The 15,291-nt window shown below is 48.9% G+C and overlaps 1 protein-coding gene across 2 annotated transcripts; it reads left to right on the forward strand.

Annotated features, from left to right (window-relative positions):
- The first annotated feature begins 466 nt into the window (after nt 1-466).
- On the forward strand, nt 467-14,507 carry TRIM63 (tripartite motif containing 63). 2 transcript variants are annotated; one of them, XM_066270041.1, is made up of 9 exons: nt 467-764; nt 1,899-2,071; nt 5,521-5,689; nt 6,523-6,618; nt 7,804-8,037; nt 8,711-8,733; nt 9,067-9,191; nt 11,825-11,896; nt 13,925-14,507. In XM_066270041.1, exons 1-9 carry the CDS (start codon nt 606-608, stop codon nt 13,933-13,935), a joined length of 1,062 nt encoding a protein of 353 aa, XP_066126138.1. In that variant the 5' UTR covers nt 467-605; the 3' UTR covers nt 13,936-14,507. The 2 variants fall into 2 exon arrangements, with proteins under 2 accessions (XP_066126138.1, XP_066126139.1); XM_066270042.1 differs by having other exon boundaries at nt 5,524-5,689.
- Nucleotides 14,508-15,291: the final 784 nt, after the last annotated feature.

The raw sequence follows: 15,291 nt of genomic DNA on the forward strand, positions 1-15,291 counted from the left end.
AAAGTTTCCAGGCACAGGCTGTGCTCGGGTCTGAAGCAAGAGCTTGGGCTCAGAGAGAGGGGCTGCCCTGTCCCCTCCTCTTGGGAGCTGCCCAGGACTCCAGAGGAGGGATTGACCTGATTATGGTAAATTAGGGGTCACTGGCTATTAACCCAAAAATCCCAGTGGCTCATTCTCTGGGTGCCATCCCTGGCTCACCAGCCTGGTGTGGGAGGAGACTAATTTCTGGAGAAAACTCTGAGTACCCAGTTCCCCCCAAGTCTGCCCACGAACAGGCTGTTCTTGTTTACGACCCCCGTTCCAGGGGCCCAGAGATTGCTCATCCCCACATGTGATTTGAGAGGCTGGTCTTGCAGGCTGGGTGGAAACTCAAGCCCCGCCAGCCGTGCTGGCACTGGAATGCTCAGCTGGTCCCCTCCTAGGGCTCATGTGACCGGGGTCCAGCTATAAATATCAGAGGGGCCCCAGACCAAGACAGAATTCCAGCGCCAGGTGAAGAACACCACGAGGCTCTGAACGGGTGTTTTGTGACAAAGGCGAGACTCCAAGTCTGCTTAGAGTGAGACAGGTAGAGGAGGCAGCCAGGTGGGCCCACATCTGACAGTATGGATTATAAATCGAGCCTGATCCAGGACGGGAACCCGCTGGAAAACCTGGAGAAGCAGCTCATTTGTCCCATCTGCCTGGAGATGTTTACCAAGCCGGTGGTCATCTTGCCCTGTCAGCACAACCTCTGCCGGAAGTGTGCCAATGACATCTTCCAGGTCAGTGCTGGGAATGGCTGAGTCCTGGGGGCTCAGATGGCTAGTCAGCTTTCCTCTGAGGAGAGCTTCTTCCCTCTTAGCCCAGGACCCCTCTAAACCGGGGCCGGTTCTGTCCCCTGCAAAGTAAACCCTGGCAAAGGCCCTGGGACTGGGCTGGGCTGGGCTGGGCTGGGCTGGGGGGGCGGCACTGGGGTGGCGGCTCTGGCTGCCCCGTTCCTTTTCCATGACGCATGATTCCCCTCCCCACCCTGCGCAGCCCTGCCACCGGCCACCTCTGCCCTGACCACCGCAGTTGACTCTTTAATCAGGAGTCAAATGCCTCAAGTGATAAGTGGGGGAGAGGAGAGAGAAACCAGACCCCCGGAGGCTGGAGCCAACTCCCTGGTGGCAGGGGGCCCAGAACTTTAGGAGGAGGGAGGGGGGAGGCTCTGAGCAGTAGAGCAGCTCCAGTTTTGAGGCTGTTTCCTCCGATATAGGGCCGGAGGGGCTTTCTCTCTCTAAGAAAGGAACAAGAGTGGATGTCCTGGCTGGGAGGCAGGACTCACACTTCCCCAGAAGCACTTTACAAAATGTTCTCTCACTATTTTACCTTTAAAGTAGCAGCCCTAGTCGCTGGCTCTAATTATGATGCCCATTTGATGAATGGGCAAACTGAGGCTTGGCGGAATAAGGTTGCTTGTTCAAAGACATTCAGAGAATAACTGTGACTTGAACCCAGGTCTGCTGACTCCCAAACCTGTTGGTTGCTTAGTGCTTCTCAGGTGCTCCCTGTGTATGTGAGCCACCCCTCATCTCAGGATGGGTGGGGGGTGACCCTCCAGGTCCTGTGGTTTGACAAGAATGGTTGGGGTAGCCTGACCTGTGGTAGCGCAGTGGATAGAGCGTCGACCTGGAATGCTGAGGTTGCTGGTTCGAAACCCTGGGCTTCCCTGGTCAAGGCACATATGGGAGTTGATGCTTCCTGCTCCTCCCCTTCCTCTCTCTCTCTTTCTCTCTACTCTGTCTCTAAAAATGAATTAATTAAAAAAAAAAAAAGAATGGTTGGGGCAAGCAGGGGGGATGATAATTGGAGATTAGAAAGGGCAGGGGCTGAGGAGAGAGCCCAGGCCTCACCTTTGCTCTGGGCACCCACAGGCCGCCAATCCCTACTGGACCAACCGGGGTAGTTCGATGTCCATGTCGGGAGGCCGTTTCCGCTGCCCCTCCTGCCGCCATGAGGTGATCATGGATCGCCACGGAGTGTACGGCCTACAACGGAATCTGCTGGTGGAGAACATCATTGACATCTACAAGCAGGAGTGTTCAAGGTCAGTTTGCCAGGCTGCTGGGACCTGTCCTCCCTCCCTGGCCGTCTGTGCCCAGCTCTCCCAGGCTCCTTCCTCCTTCGTCTGCTGGGGACCCAGCCCCCTAGCTGGACGAGCTGCACTGGCCAGTTCCTTAGGTGTGAAAAGAGGTTCACTCTGTCCCCCAACCCTGCTTCTCCATGTCACTCAGTGAATAAGAAGGAGCCCAGGCTGCCTTTCTGAAAGATGCTGAGATAGGAACCAGAGGAAAGACGTGCGAGGGACAGAGAGGCACTGGGGCCAGCTAAGTGGCCCTGAGAAGCAGAGAAAGTGCCCGGGGAGGACATAGCCAGTTTCTCTAGAGCAGCGATTTCCAGCAGATGCCACAAGAATTTGTAACACATGCAATACCTGACTAGTTAGTCCGGGGAACTGACTTCTTTTCTCTTAGATTGTCAAATAAACAACAGCTAACACAATAGCCATCCAATATGAATGAATAAAAATTATATTTTTTTGTCAGATAGGCAAAAAATATATATATATTTTGTGCCACAAAATTTTAGTAGTTTCTGTGTGCCACGATATGAAAAAGGATGAAAATCACTGCTCTATAGTGATAGCAAAGGCCAAGGTCCCATGGGCCAGGTGGCACAGCACCAGGCACTGGGAATGCTTTGTCCTGCTCCCTCACAACAACCCTATGGGGCTAGTGTGACTTAGCATCCCCATTTCACAGATGAGGAAGCTGAGACTCAAAAAGGTGAAGTCAGTTGCCCAAGGTTGCCCAGCTGGGAAGTGGAAGAGTTAGAGGTGGGCCTGGGCGTTCGAGCAACACATCTCCCTGACTGTAGCATAGCAGCTCCATCTCATGCAGAATTTGTGAGTGGTGGAGGCTGTACAGTGTTGGGCCTCAAACTGAAAAGAGACACAGCTACGAGGGTGATCTTTACAAATCAAGACCTCCTGACAAGACTTCTAGGTTGCTGACCTCACAGCATTTATGGCCCAAAACTATCACCAAGTGTCTGCCTGCAAGAGTGTCCCGCCCAAGGAAAGATGATAGACCCATCCTAGTGAGAAAGAGACCAGGCCTGGGGAACTGTGTTTGCTAGTCTGACTCTATTACTAAGGCATTGTAGGATCCTGGGTAATTCTTTTGGCCTTCATTTCCTCTGCTTGCAGCGGGGACAGTAAGATCTGTTTTTGTAACTATATAGGATTTTGATGGGAAATGTTAACAATACCAAATATTTGCCTGACTGATGGTGGCACAGTGGATAGAGCATTGACCTGGGACTCTGAAGACCCAGGTTTGAAACTCCGAGGTTGCCAGCTTGAGCGCAGACTCATTCAGCTTGAGCACGGGCTCACCAGCTTGAGTGCTGGGTCACCAGCTTGAGCGTTGGATCATCAATATGATCCCATAGTCGTTGGCTTGAGCAAGGAGTCACTGGCCCAGCTGGAGCCTCCCTCATCAAGGCATGTATGAAAAGCAATCAATGAGCAACTAAGGTGCTGCACTACTAGTTGATGCTTCTCATCTCTCTCTCTTCTTGTCTATTCATCTGTCTGTCTCTTTCTCACACATGTGTTAAAAAAAAAAATCAAATATTTACCAAGCACCTATTATGTGTAGGCATTGTACGAAGCATTTTCCAAGCATTAGCTGTATTTTATTTTCACAGTAACCCTGTAAGACATTCTTACCCCCATTATACAATGAGGAGGCTCAGAGAGGGTCAGAGGTTTGTCCAAGGCCACTCAGCTTTCAAGTGGTAAGGCTGGGAGGGAGCCTGTCTGACTGACTCCATGAGGAACACTTCTAATTGCTATTGCCTCTCATGTTGCTAGGGCTCATCACTACAAAACTCCAAATATATGTATTTTTGATCATTATAATGATAATAAAATTAACAGTGCACCAAAATATTAGCCCACTCAGTTGTTGTGTTTGAATCCTTCGAGGCCTTTCTGCGTAGTTGGATGACAATAATAGCAGCCCTTAGTGAGTGTCTGCTCTGTGCCACACACTACACACTCATTACAAACAGCTCCTGCCATGATCCCAGTAGCTCTGGGAAGAAATCAAAGCTCAGAGAAGTTAAAGTACTTGTCCAAGGTCACAGAATGAATAAATGCAGACCAATCTGGATTGAAACCCAGATGCAGAATCCTGGGCTTGGGAAGTGCCTGCTATTTTAGGCGCTGGGAAATCAGAGATAGTATATAGACATGACGTTGACTCTAAATAAGTGTGTAGTCTATCTGGGAAGATAAGACCTAAATGCCTTTCCCCAAAAACATGAATCTTGGGTAGGTGATGACCAATTTCCTCAGAGAAGCACAGAAAACAAACCAGAGACCCTAAGTGGAGAGAAGGACACAGGGAGAAAGACATTCTAAGAATAAGTGTTTGGGAAGAAAGAGAAGGAAGAGACTAGAGCAGGGGTCGGGAACCTATGGCTCGCGAGCCAGATGTGGCTCTTTTGATGGCTGCATCTGGCTCGTAGACAAATCTTTAATAAAAAAAATAATAATGTTAAAAATATAAAACATTCTTATGTATTATAATCCATTCATTTCCTATCGCTCATGTTCATGGTTGCGGGTGGCTGGAGCCAATCACAGCTGTCCTCTGGGACAACACCAAATTTTTATTGGATAATGCGTAAGGTACACAGGTCATTGTATGGCTCTCACAGAATTACATTTTAAAATATGTGGCATTCATGGCTCTCTCAGCCAAAATGGTTCCTGACCCCTGGACTAGACCCTGGAAACAATCTCTGGCTAGAAGTCAAGGCCTGTGCAGGGCTGTTGGAGAGCCCTGAGCTGCCCAGGTACTAGTTGTGTGAGTTAAGGCACACACACAGCTTTCTTCTCTGAGCCTTAGGGCACCCTCGTGGCCTGTTTACTGATTTATTCTCTCTATCTTTATCCACTTACCACGTCCTCTGTGCAAGACACTGCACACTACAGGTGCGGGAGTAAAGAGAACAGGCAAGTTTCCCTGTTTTGGTGGAGATTACAGTCTGGTGGATTAAATATAGAATCCAATGAGGCCATGAGTATGAATTGCTTCACCTAGAGCACAGCCTGCAGAAACTAAGAGCTATGGAGACTATAATTAGAGCAAACAGACTTTAGCCTCCTCTGCCCTGACTTGCTGGATGACCTTGGGCAAGTCAATTCACCTTTCTGAGGCCTAGTTTCCTCTTCTTGAAAATGCCTCCAGATCTGACTCTGGGATTCTACCACCCTTCCCATGTCCAGGTCAAATCTATCACCGGAGTCTGAGTCCTAGCATGTGGAGACAGCCTTGGTGTCAGTGGCTTCCCTGGTCCTGGGTTCCCAGAAGATAAAAGGACATCTAATCACTGAGAACTTGGGTCATAGACCTGGGGTGACTCTGTGATTGGAGCGGGGGAGGAGACTCCTACCTTGTGACTCTGGACTCTTTTCCACTTCAGTAGGCCCCTACAGAAGGGCAGCCACCCCATGTGCAAGGAGCATGAAGATGAGAAAATCAACATCTACTGCCTCACGTGTGAGATGCCCACGTGCTCCATGTGCAAGGTGTTTGGGGCCCACCAGGCCTGTGAGGTGGCACCGCTGCAGAGTGTCTTCCAGGGACAAAAGGTACTGGATCAAGCCACTGCTATCCCCAGCCTGGGCCTGTTGGGCACAGCCCGATGATTCAGGATGTTGATTTGATCCCTGCAGATCTGCTGAGCTGGTCTTTCAGTAATGGTTCTTCTGGAGGGACTTCCCAGGCTGCAGAGACAGCAGTCCTTGCCTTCCTGGGGGAGGTGGCTGAGCTCACGGGTTATACTTAGAGCCACTTGAGAGTACCTGGGTGTGGCCACAGGGGAGAGACTAGGCATCAGGGCCAGGACACCAAGGGCCCTCTCAGGCCATGACTTCTTCATCCCAGGGTGCTTTGGGTCCCAGATATCTCTTCCTGTGCTGGTCATCTCTCTCCGCCTTCAAACTTGCCTGCAGCAGGGGGCAGCGGAGAGCCCTCTCCCTGAGCCCCAGGCCTGAGGCGGGGGGACCCACTGTCCTGGCTGCGCAGTAAGCTGTGGCCTCTCTTCCCATACTCTTTCTTCCCCACCTCCCACTCTTCTCTTGGTCTCTCTCTTTTAGAACTCCCAAGTCTTTTTCTGTTCTTCATCCCTCCCTTCCTAGAAACAAGCCCCTCCTCTACCAGTACCTTGCTGCGCTTTTTGGGCAGCTCACTTCCCCTCTCTGTGCTTCATCTATAAAATAGGAAACAGAATCTCCCTGATATTCTCTGCTCTGGACTTAAGCGGGACCTCAGAAAAAGGGGCCAGACAGCTACTGAGGCTCCTTCTAGCAGAGATGGGGAGTGAGGGTGCCATTTACTGCCAACTCCCAAGAGGCAGTAAAATAGTCCCTGAGACTATTTTTATCTCTCCTCTCCTGATCCCCCACCCCCTCCTCCCCTCTAGACTGAAATGAGCAACTGTATCTCCATGTTGGTGGCGGGGAATGACCGCATGCAGACCATCATCACTCAGCTGGAGGACTCCAGTCGAGTGACCAAGGTGAGGGGACAGAATAGCTCTGCCTGGGGGTTTGAAGCTTCCGGTGCAGCCTGGTCTATGGGGTGAAGTGGCACCCTTGGGTTGTAACTCAAGGTTGGGGCAGGGATGGTGGTGGACAGGGACTGACTAATCCATCAGGCTGCTCATTCAACAAATCAACAAATGCTTCTTGTGCACAGCTGTGAGTCAGGCCCTGCCAAAGGCCCTGAGGATGCGGTGGTGAACAAGACAGACCCTGTCCCACCAATAATTCCCAGTTTTTGTTTTGTTTTGTTAAGCATTAGTATTTTTTAGACCGTTGTTCTTTGGTGCACTGTAGACCAAGGCTTCATACTTTAAAGTGAATACAAATCACTCTGGGTCTTCTTAAAGTTCAAGTTCTGATTCAGTAGGTCTGGAAAGAAGCATAGATCCTGTATTTCTAACAAGCTCTCAGGGTTTGCTCGAGTTGCTGGTCCACGGACCACACTTTGAGTAGAAAGGCTGTAGAGGCAGAAGTAAACTTTTCTATTTCTGCAAACACATCCATGATTTTCTTTCCTCACTTGGGATAGGGGTCTGGAGGTGAGATGGGGGAAGGGATCATCGTATTGCCGATAGATGAAAAGTGGGTGGTAGATAGGTTCAAAGGGAGGAAGGGGACTTTGTTACCACCCATGACAGGCTCCTAGGCTGATAGATGATGCTAGAGCCCCGGGTCTGGTGAGATGCTATTATATATCCATTTTGCAAATAGAAAGCTAAGATGTAGCATCTGTGTTGAAGAGAAAGGAGCCTCAATGAAGAGGTCACTGGGGAGGAGCTGCTTCTCAACCTCTTCTGTGATGCAGAGTTTCTGGAATCCAGTCTTGGTCCTAAAATGGGGGGAAGAGTGTGACTTGGGGACACATAGGGGGGACCATAATATATGTCATCTCATTTAACCCTAGATTCTCTATTTTTGAGGAAGGGGGTTGTTTCTGCCATAACGCCAGACTCCAAACATGTACTGAGTAGCTGTGAAACCTTAGCAAGTGCTTTCCTCTTGCTAAGCCTTCATTTCCTCTTAAAATGAAGGTAAAATGAGGGTATAGGAAGACCTCTTCCAGCATTAGAGCCTTTGTTCCTAGCACACCCATGCCAGGAAGGAAGTGTTGGGGATAGGGAGGACCACACAGGATGTGACTCCAAGATTGCCGTCCCCAGGAGAACAGTCACCAGGTGAAGGAAGAGCTGAGCCAGAAGTTTGACGTGCTGTACGCCATCCTGGACGAGAAGAAGAGCGAGTTGCTGCAGCAGATCACGCGGGAGCAGGAGGAGAAGCTCAGCTTCATTGAGGCCCTCATCCAGCAGTACCGGGAGCAGCTGGAAAAGTCCACTAAGCTGGTGGAGACAGCCATCCAGTCTCTGGACGAGCCTGGGGGAGCCATCTTCCTTCTGGTGAGCAGGGCTAGGAGTGTGGGCAGCCACTTCAACTCAGCAGCTCTGTCTAAGGTTCAAAGTCATGCTCCTCCACTGACCACCGATGTGCCCTTGGGAAAGTCTTTTAAATCTCCCTGAGGCTCAGTTTCCTCATCTGTAAAATGGACATGAAACAATCCCTACCTAAACCTAGAGACCATTAATTGGTCATCTACTGCTGTCATCCACTGAGGTGGAAACAACAGAGATGTACGAGATGCAGCCATGCCCCAGAAGAGATTGTTGGGGGGGGGGGTCACAAAAGGATCAGCTGTAAGATTCCACAGTTTGGTTCCATAAAAATTTACCTACTGTAGGCCAGGCTTTGTGCTGGACATCGGATATAAAAAAGTGATTAGGATTAGATTTTCATCTTGGGGAGTTCCGGATTTAAGGTGTTTACATGGATATCTCTAAAATCCAAGCTTCCTGTCAGGACAATGAGAAGGGTGTAGAGTGATCACCAAGACCTGGGCAGACCATGGACAGAGGGAAAAGATCCAAGTTCTGTTAAGCTCAGGGTGGGAAACAGGTCACAGCTGGGCTAGGGAGTGGCACCAGGTGCCCATCTGCAGCATGCAGTCACTGGTTTTGCTGATTTCTTGGGGCCCTTAATGCAATCCTAACCCTTTGCTCTCTCTCCCCCCCACAGAGTGCCAAGCAACTCATCAAAAGGTCAGTGTCTTCCCAGGACTGTGATCCAAGGCCCTAGCTCCCACCAGGGCCTCTGACTTCTGTCCAGTGGGCCTTCCCCTTACATTAGGGCTGCTGGGAGGGTCTCGTTCCAGGCTAGCTTTCCTGGCCTTTACTTCATCCTCTGCTTTCTTGGACGGGTTCTTGCTATGACTGGAGAGGAAAAACTCCAACCCTCTAGGGGGAGCCACTAGGTGCAAGGCCTGGGTGTGGGTACAGGCATGCATACTGCTGTGAGTTAGAGCTAAAACACCCCCTCCTTGCACTAAGCCCCAGAGATCTCACTCCCCTTCCCCCTGCCTCTCTCTCCCACAGCATTGTGGAAGCTTCCAAGGGTTGCCAGCTGGGGAAGACAGAGCACGGCTTTGAAAATATGGACTACTTTACTTTGGATTTAGAGCACATAGCAGATACCCTGAGGGCCATCGACTTTGGGACAGGTAAAGGAGGTGGTGGTGCCACTTGTCTACTTCCCTGCTCGATCCCTGGAAATCAGCTTCCTTCCCAGTGAGCCCCGTGCAGAGGCAGACACACTAGCAAAGATGCCCAGATATCAGTCAAACGCGTACAGTCAACTCCTGGATGAGTCTAGAACGGAGCACGATGCTTGGTACACAATTGCTGCACAATAAATTATCACTGCAGGGAGGAGTTTTGGGGCTGTAGGACAAGCATGGCATCAGGAGACAGGCAGAACTGAGTTTAAATCTGGGGCTGCCATTTGTTCTCTGTGTGACCTCTGACAAACCCCTCCACCTCTCTGAGCTTAATTCTTCTAACTTTAAAAATTAGGTTAAGGAGGCCTGACCTGTGGTGGCGCAGTGGATAAAGCATCGAACTGGAACGCTGAGGTTGCTGGTTCGAAACCCTGGGCTTGCCTGGTCAAGTCACATATGGGAGTTGATGCTTCCTGCTCCTCCTTTTCTCTCTCTCTCTTGCTCTCTTTCTCTCTAAAATGAATTAAATAAAATAAAAATTAAAAAAAGATTTAAAAAATTAGGTTAAGGGGGCTGGGAGCTAAGTGGAGGTGGGCAAAGCAGAGGAACATGGGAATGGAAAGAGACTGTTTGGGGCAATGGGCCCACGGTGCAGTTTCTGTTTATAATTACTCTTCCATAGAGTACCTATAATAATTGTAACAGTGTGACTGTAACAGTAATAAGAGGGAAATCATAAGGGAAAATGAAACCCGATGAAGACCAAAGATGTTGATACTTTGCTCAAGGTCACAGTTAAGAGGTAGTTAGTTATTCAGCAACAGAGAAAGAGAGGGTGAATCCAATTTTGCTGGCTGTTGCCCTGTTCTGGCAGGTGATGCTTCAATGAGCAGGAGAGAGAGAGGTGTGCAGGAATAGAGAAGAATTGGACCTGGGCTGGCAGGAGAAAGCTCGGCTCTTCTGCAAGCTTGCGGAATCTGGTGTGATGTCTATTCTCAGACCACCAGAGGTAGCCCATTTGTGGGTGAGGATGAAGTGCATGCCAAAGCTCCATGCCAGCAGACTTGGGGAGCGCCGACGGCATAGATCGCCTGTTCCACTGTCACCCTCCCGAAGCAAAGATATTCAAGAGTGAATCATACTGTGTGATCAGTGTGGACCTGCACTACCTTCCATAATCTCCCCAAGCCTCGGTTTCCTCATAGGAAAATGGGGAGAGAACCATACCAACAGCTAGCGTTTATTAAGCACTTTCTATGTCCCAGGCGCTAAGCCCTTACATAAATGCTATCATTTAATACAGCAACTTCTTGGGGTAGTTTCTGTTGTCATCTCCATTTTGTAGTTGAGCAAATAAAACCAAGGAAGGGTGAGAGGTCTACCTAGAGCAGTGGTCCCAACCTTTTTTGGGCCACAGACCAGTTTAATGTTAGAAAATATTTTCACGGACTGGCCTTTAGGGTGGGACAGGTAAATGTATCACGTGACCAAGACAAGCGTCAAGAGTGAGTCTTAGACGGATGTAACAGAGGGAATCTGGTCATTTTAAAAAAATAAAACATCGTTCAGACTTAAATATAAATAAAACGGAAATAATGTAAGTTATTTATTCTTTCTCTGTGGACTGGTACCAAATGGCCCACGGACCGGTACCGGTCCGCAGCCCGGGGGTTGGGGACCACTGACCTAGAGGACGCACAGCCAGTAAGTAGCCCATGTGGATGCCACCAAGGGCCACCTGGCTCACAAGACCCTTGTGAGGATTATATGAGACATGCACGTCCAGCACTTAGCCCAACAGTTGGCACATAATAAGGCCTCAGCAAATGCTGCTCTGAGTGGTTAATGTGATAGTGATTAATCAACAGCAGCAAAACTCCCTGGGTTATGCATAGATTCCAGCTAGGTGGCTGGACCATGGGCAGTCATTCTGGAGACATTCACTCTTTCAAGCTTCTTCCCAGACATTCTGGACAAATGCTCTGATTCTATGGTGATCCTTTCAAGGCTCCAAAGGATTAAGGAAGTGGGTCTGGAAAGGAGGTACACAATACCTTGTTAGCAGAGCTTGAAGATGATATGCCAGGATGGGAAAGTGCAGACATAGGTAGTACTCTGTCACTGTCTGGGGCTCAGCTTCAGAGAACCAAGGAGCAGATGGCCCCAGCAGTGTTTCCCATCTCTTATCCACCCTTCTCTAGGCTGAGGAATGAGGAAAAGTGTACAGAGAGTGCTAGGCAAGCAGATTTCAAAGGCTGGGCAAATTCTTTCAAGACAAGGACTCTGATCACTGAGAATGAAGGTGGTTTTGTCCTATCTTCACAGGTGATGTTTATCTGTCTATGCAGAAGTACAGGGTGCTTATCAAAGTCCCCTCTGGTCACAGGCAGATCAGGTGGTACAAACTGCTGCAGCTACTGCAACAAAGGAGCCTCTTGACCCTCCCTCCTTTGGAGAGTGTGGGATGGAAGGGAAGGGAGAAGAAAGCAGGGCCTCTGATGTCAGTGCATGGCTGCTGACTCCAACTGGGCATCGGAAGAGATTGGGAGCAGCGCTCTCTCCAGCCTCATTCCCTTTTCAGTAACTTCTCTGAGAAACCAGCTTATCCTAACACCATTGTTCTTTGTTACACACAGATGAGGAAGAGGAAGAGTTCGTTGAAGAAGAAGATAAGGAAGAGGAAGAGTCCACAGAAAGCAAGGAGGAAGGTAAGAAATCCATCTATGTTCGTTCTTTCATTCATTCATTCAACAACGTGAGGTGCTGACTGTACACAAAGTGCTGTGCTGGACATTGGGCTGATGGATGATGCCAGTATGTGACATTCCCAATATGTGTAAACCCTTTAAGGATAAAGTCCTGCTCCCTTTACCCTTAGAGAGAAAAGCTCCAAACTATTCATAATAATAAAAAAAAAAAACTCCCATTGGGCCTGACCTGTGGTGGCGCAGTGGATAAAGCATCGACCTGGAACACTGAGGTTGCCAGTTCGAAACCTTGGGCTTGCCTGGTCAAGGCACATATGGGAGTTGATGCTTCCTGCTCCTCCCTCCCCCTTCTCTCTCTCTCTCTCTCTCTCACTCACTCCTCTCTCTCTAAAAATCAATAAATAAAATTTTTTTTTTTAAAACTCCCATTTTTATATCTAAGTGACCTCTATCTATATGGAAAGCTATGCAGCATAACTGACATAAAAGAGAGAGCCCTCATGAGCCAGTTCACTTAGTTATTTTGTTTGGCCAGCACAATGTGTTTTTCATTTGTTTGTTTTTTGTGACAGAGACAGATAGAGGGACAAACAGGGACAGACAGACAGGAAGGGAGATGAGAAGCACCAATTTTTCACTGTGCCATCTTAGTTGTTCATTGATTGCTTTCTCATATGTGCCTTAAAGGGGGGGGGCTACAGCAGACCAAGTGACCCCGTGTTCAAGCCAGTTACCTTGGGCTCAAGTCAGTGCCCTTGGGCTTCAAGCCAGCAACCTTTGGGCTCAAGCTAGCAAACTCGGGGTTTTGAACCTGGGTCCTCCTCATCACAGTCCGATGCTCTATCCACTGCACCACCTTCTGGTCAGGCTGGCCAGCACAATGTTTAAATTTTTTAAAAATCAGATGCCAACATTTTAAAAATTAGGAGATGTTTTAAATGATTTTTTAAAAAGGAGATTTCAACTAAGAATCTGGATTTCCACCTTCTTGTAAAAATTTGGAAAGAGCTAACAATATTGGGCTTGCCCTCTCTCTCACCCCAGAGAGTTGGTGCTGGGCAGTGACTGCCCCCGTTGCATGGGACATGCACTTGCCAGACCCACCACTCAGTCTTCCTGCTCCCCTCATTTATGTCATTTGCTTGTCCCCATAGGCATCTGAGTTTGCTAACCTGGCAGACTATAGTTAAGAGTTCTGAATCACAGCTTAATGATGGACTGGTGTGGTGATCTTGGGCAGTTCATAATTTTTCTGAGCCTTGGGTTACTCATCTATATATGGGGGCATTAATAGTACTGACCTCAAAAGATTATAACAGAGAGTACTAGAGAATCTTTTAACACAGTGTCAGGCATATAGGAAGGACATGTTTGCTAATGTTATTATTTATTTATTTATTTTTATTAAGTGAGAGGTGGGGAGGCAGGGAGGCAGAGACAGACTCCTGCATGCGCTCAGACCAAGATCTACCTGGCAGGCCCCCTACAGGGCAATGCTCTGCCTATCTGGAGCTACTGTTCTGTTGCTCAGCAACCAAGCTATTTCAGCACCTGAGGTGGGGGCCATGGAGCTATCCTCAGTGCTCAGGGCCAAATTGCTTGAGCCATTCAAGCCATGGCTGCTGGAGGGGGGCTAAGAGAGGGGGGGAGGGAGAGTGGGGGGAGGGGGAGAGGTGGAGAAGCAGATGATCACTTCTCCTGTGTGCTCTGACTGAGAATCGAACCCAGAACTTCCACATGCCCAGCCAATGCTCTACTACTGCTGAGACAACCAGCCAGGACCTAACATTACATATTATTTTAAAAGCCAAGTTATTATTGAAACTAAATTTCAGTCTAGTTGAAAAATACAAAACGGTCATTTGGAGTTTGGTATTGAATGAGCAATCCAATTTTGTTTTGGCAACTAAATTCTATTTTGGTTTAAAAGGAATTAGAGTTTAATCATTTTGTCACTATAGCTTGGTAAGCCCTGGATCCCCCTGAGTCACTGTCTCACCTTGTGTTTCTTGGTCTTTTTTCTTTCAGGACACCAGTAAGGAGGTGGATGAGGAAAAGAACCCTATAGACGCAGAGAGACTGGGGAGGGTGGGGATGGGCCCGGCTAACTTGGTGACAGGCCCAGGATGGGAGGGGTCAGGGCCCCTGGAGGGGCAATGGGGAGGTGTGTCTTCTCTCTGCTCAGAGAGCAGGGACTAGGAGTAGGACCTCCACCGCTGTGTCCAGCAGTCACTGAAGCAGAGTTGGAAATGTGCTTGAAATAACCACACAGGACACTTTTCTACATTGGTGCAAAATAGAATATTTTGTACATTTTTAAAATGTGATTTTGTATATACTTGTATACGTATGCCAATTTGGTGCTTTTTGTAAAGGAACTTTTGTATGATAACGCCTGGTCATTGTGTGACTGGAGGTTGTTAGGTAGGAGGGAAGAAAGCCAGGCTGATACAGCCGCTCATTTCCTTCCCTGGCTGGGAGGGCTGGGCAGCACTCACAAACCCGGAGGGATACCGGACCGTATTTCAGTTTCTAGCCCCGCCACAGGGGATGGTGACTGAGTTTGTGTTACATGTCGTTTTAATAAATGCACAGTGCTCTCTTCCTCTTATTACCAAAGGAGTTGGGATTTTATTCAGCCTTTTTTTTTTTTTTCTGGAGAGTTCAGAGAGGATGGAAGTGTGTGGCAGGAGGGATACAGTAATGGCAAGGCTGAGCTTCTGTCCCACCAAAGAGCTCTTTACAGCATTTCCCAATGACCGCTCTGTGGAAAACTGACTGAGACAATCCTCAGGAAACAGGTTTCATGCCCTGTTCTCTGGCCCTCTGGAAAACAGAACCTGAGGCAAAGCTTCAATGTTTTAGTCTAGATACAATCCCAGGGCAGCCAAGGAGAGGGAAAGTGGAAGCAAGGCAGGAAAGGAGAGAAGTAAAGAGTAAATATCTCACTACTGCGTTGGCCACAGCTTCACCAGAGACTTAACCATTTGCTCAGTCCCATACGATGTTACTAGTATGTCATAAAGAACACAACTGACTCAGAGCATTTCATCAGAGGGAATAATGGAGAGATTTGAGGGGATAATGGAGAGATTTTTGTCTGCTGGTCCCTTTCCTCCCCTGCCCCAGGACTGAAGCTGGGCTCCCAGAGGATTAATTCCCTTACACGTCCAGGTTGCATCACTTGGCCCCTTTGGGCAGCTAGCTGCTAGGGAAGCGAAGCTAGACTGCACACCGTCAGCTGACTGCAGGTAGTGGGAAGAGTAGAACCTCGTGGTCCAGTGGGTTAGGCCTGGGTGCTGGAGCTGCACAGTGGTGCTCTGCTGGAGCCAATACTCACTCCAGAGGGGGTCAAGGGGCTGAGAGAGAAATGATGAATGAACCAGGGGACAGTG

Source organism: Saccopteryx bilineata, chromosome 3, assembly GCF_036850765.1.
Source record: "Saccopteryx bilineata isolate mSacBil1 chromosome 3, mSacBil1_pri_phased_curated, whole genome shotgun sequence".
In the NCBI taxonomy this organism is placed as follows: Eukaryota; Metazoa; Chordata; class Mammalia; order Chiroptera; family Emballonuridae; genus Saccopteryx; species Saccopteryx bilineata.

Excerpts from the sequence above, each read along its gene's own strand:
- TRIM63 (XM_066270041.1), top strand. The coding sequence starts at position 606 with ATGGATTATAAATCGAGCCTGATCCAGGACGGGAACCCGCTGGAAAAC. Across the intron at positions 8,734-9,066 it reads GCCAAGCAACTCATCAAAAG|CATTGTGGAAGCTTCCAAGG; the intron begins GTCAGTGTCTTC and ends TCTCTCCCACAG. Across the intron at positions 9,192-11,824 it reads GGCCATCGACTTTGGGACAG|ATGAGGAAGAGGAAGAGTTC; the intron begins GTAAAGGAGGTG and ends TGTTACACACAG.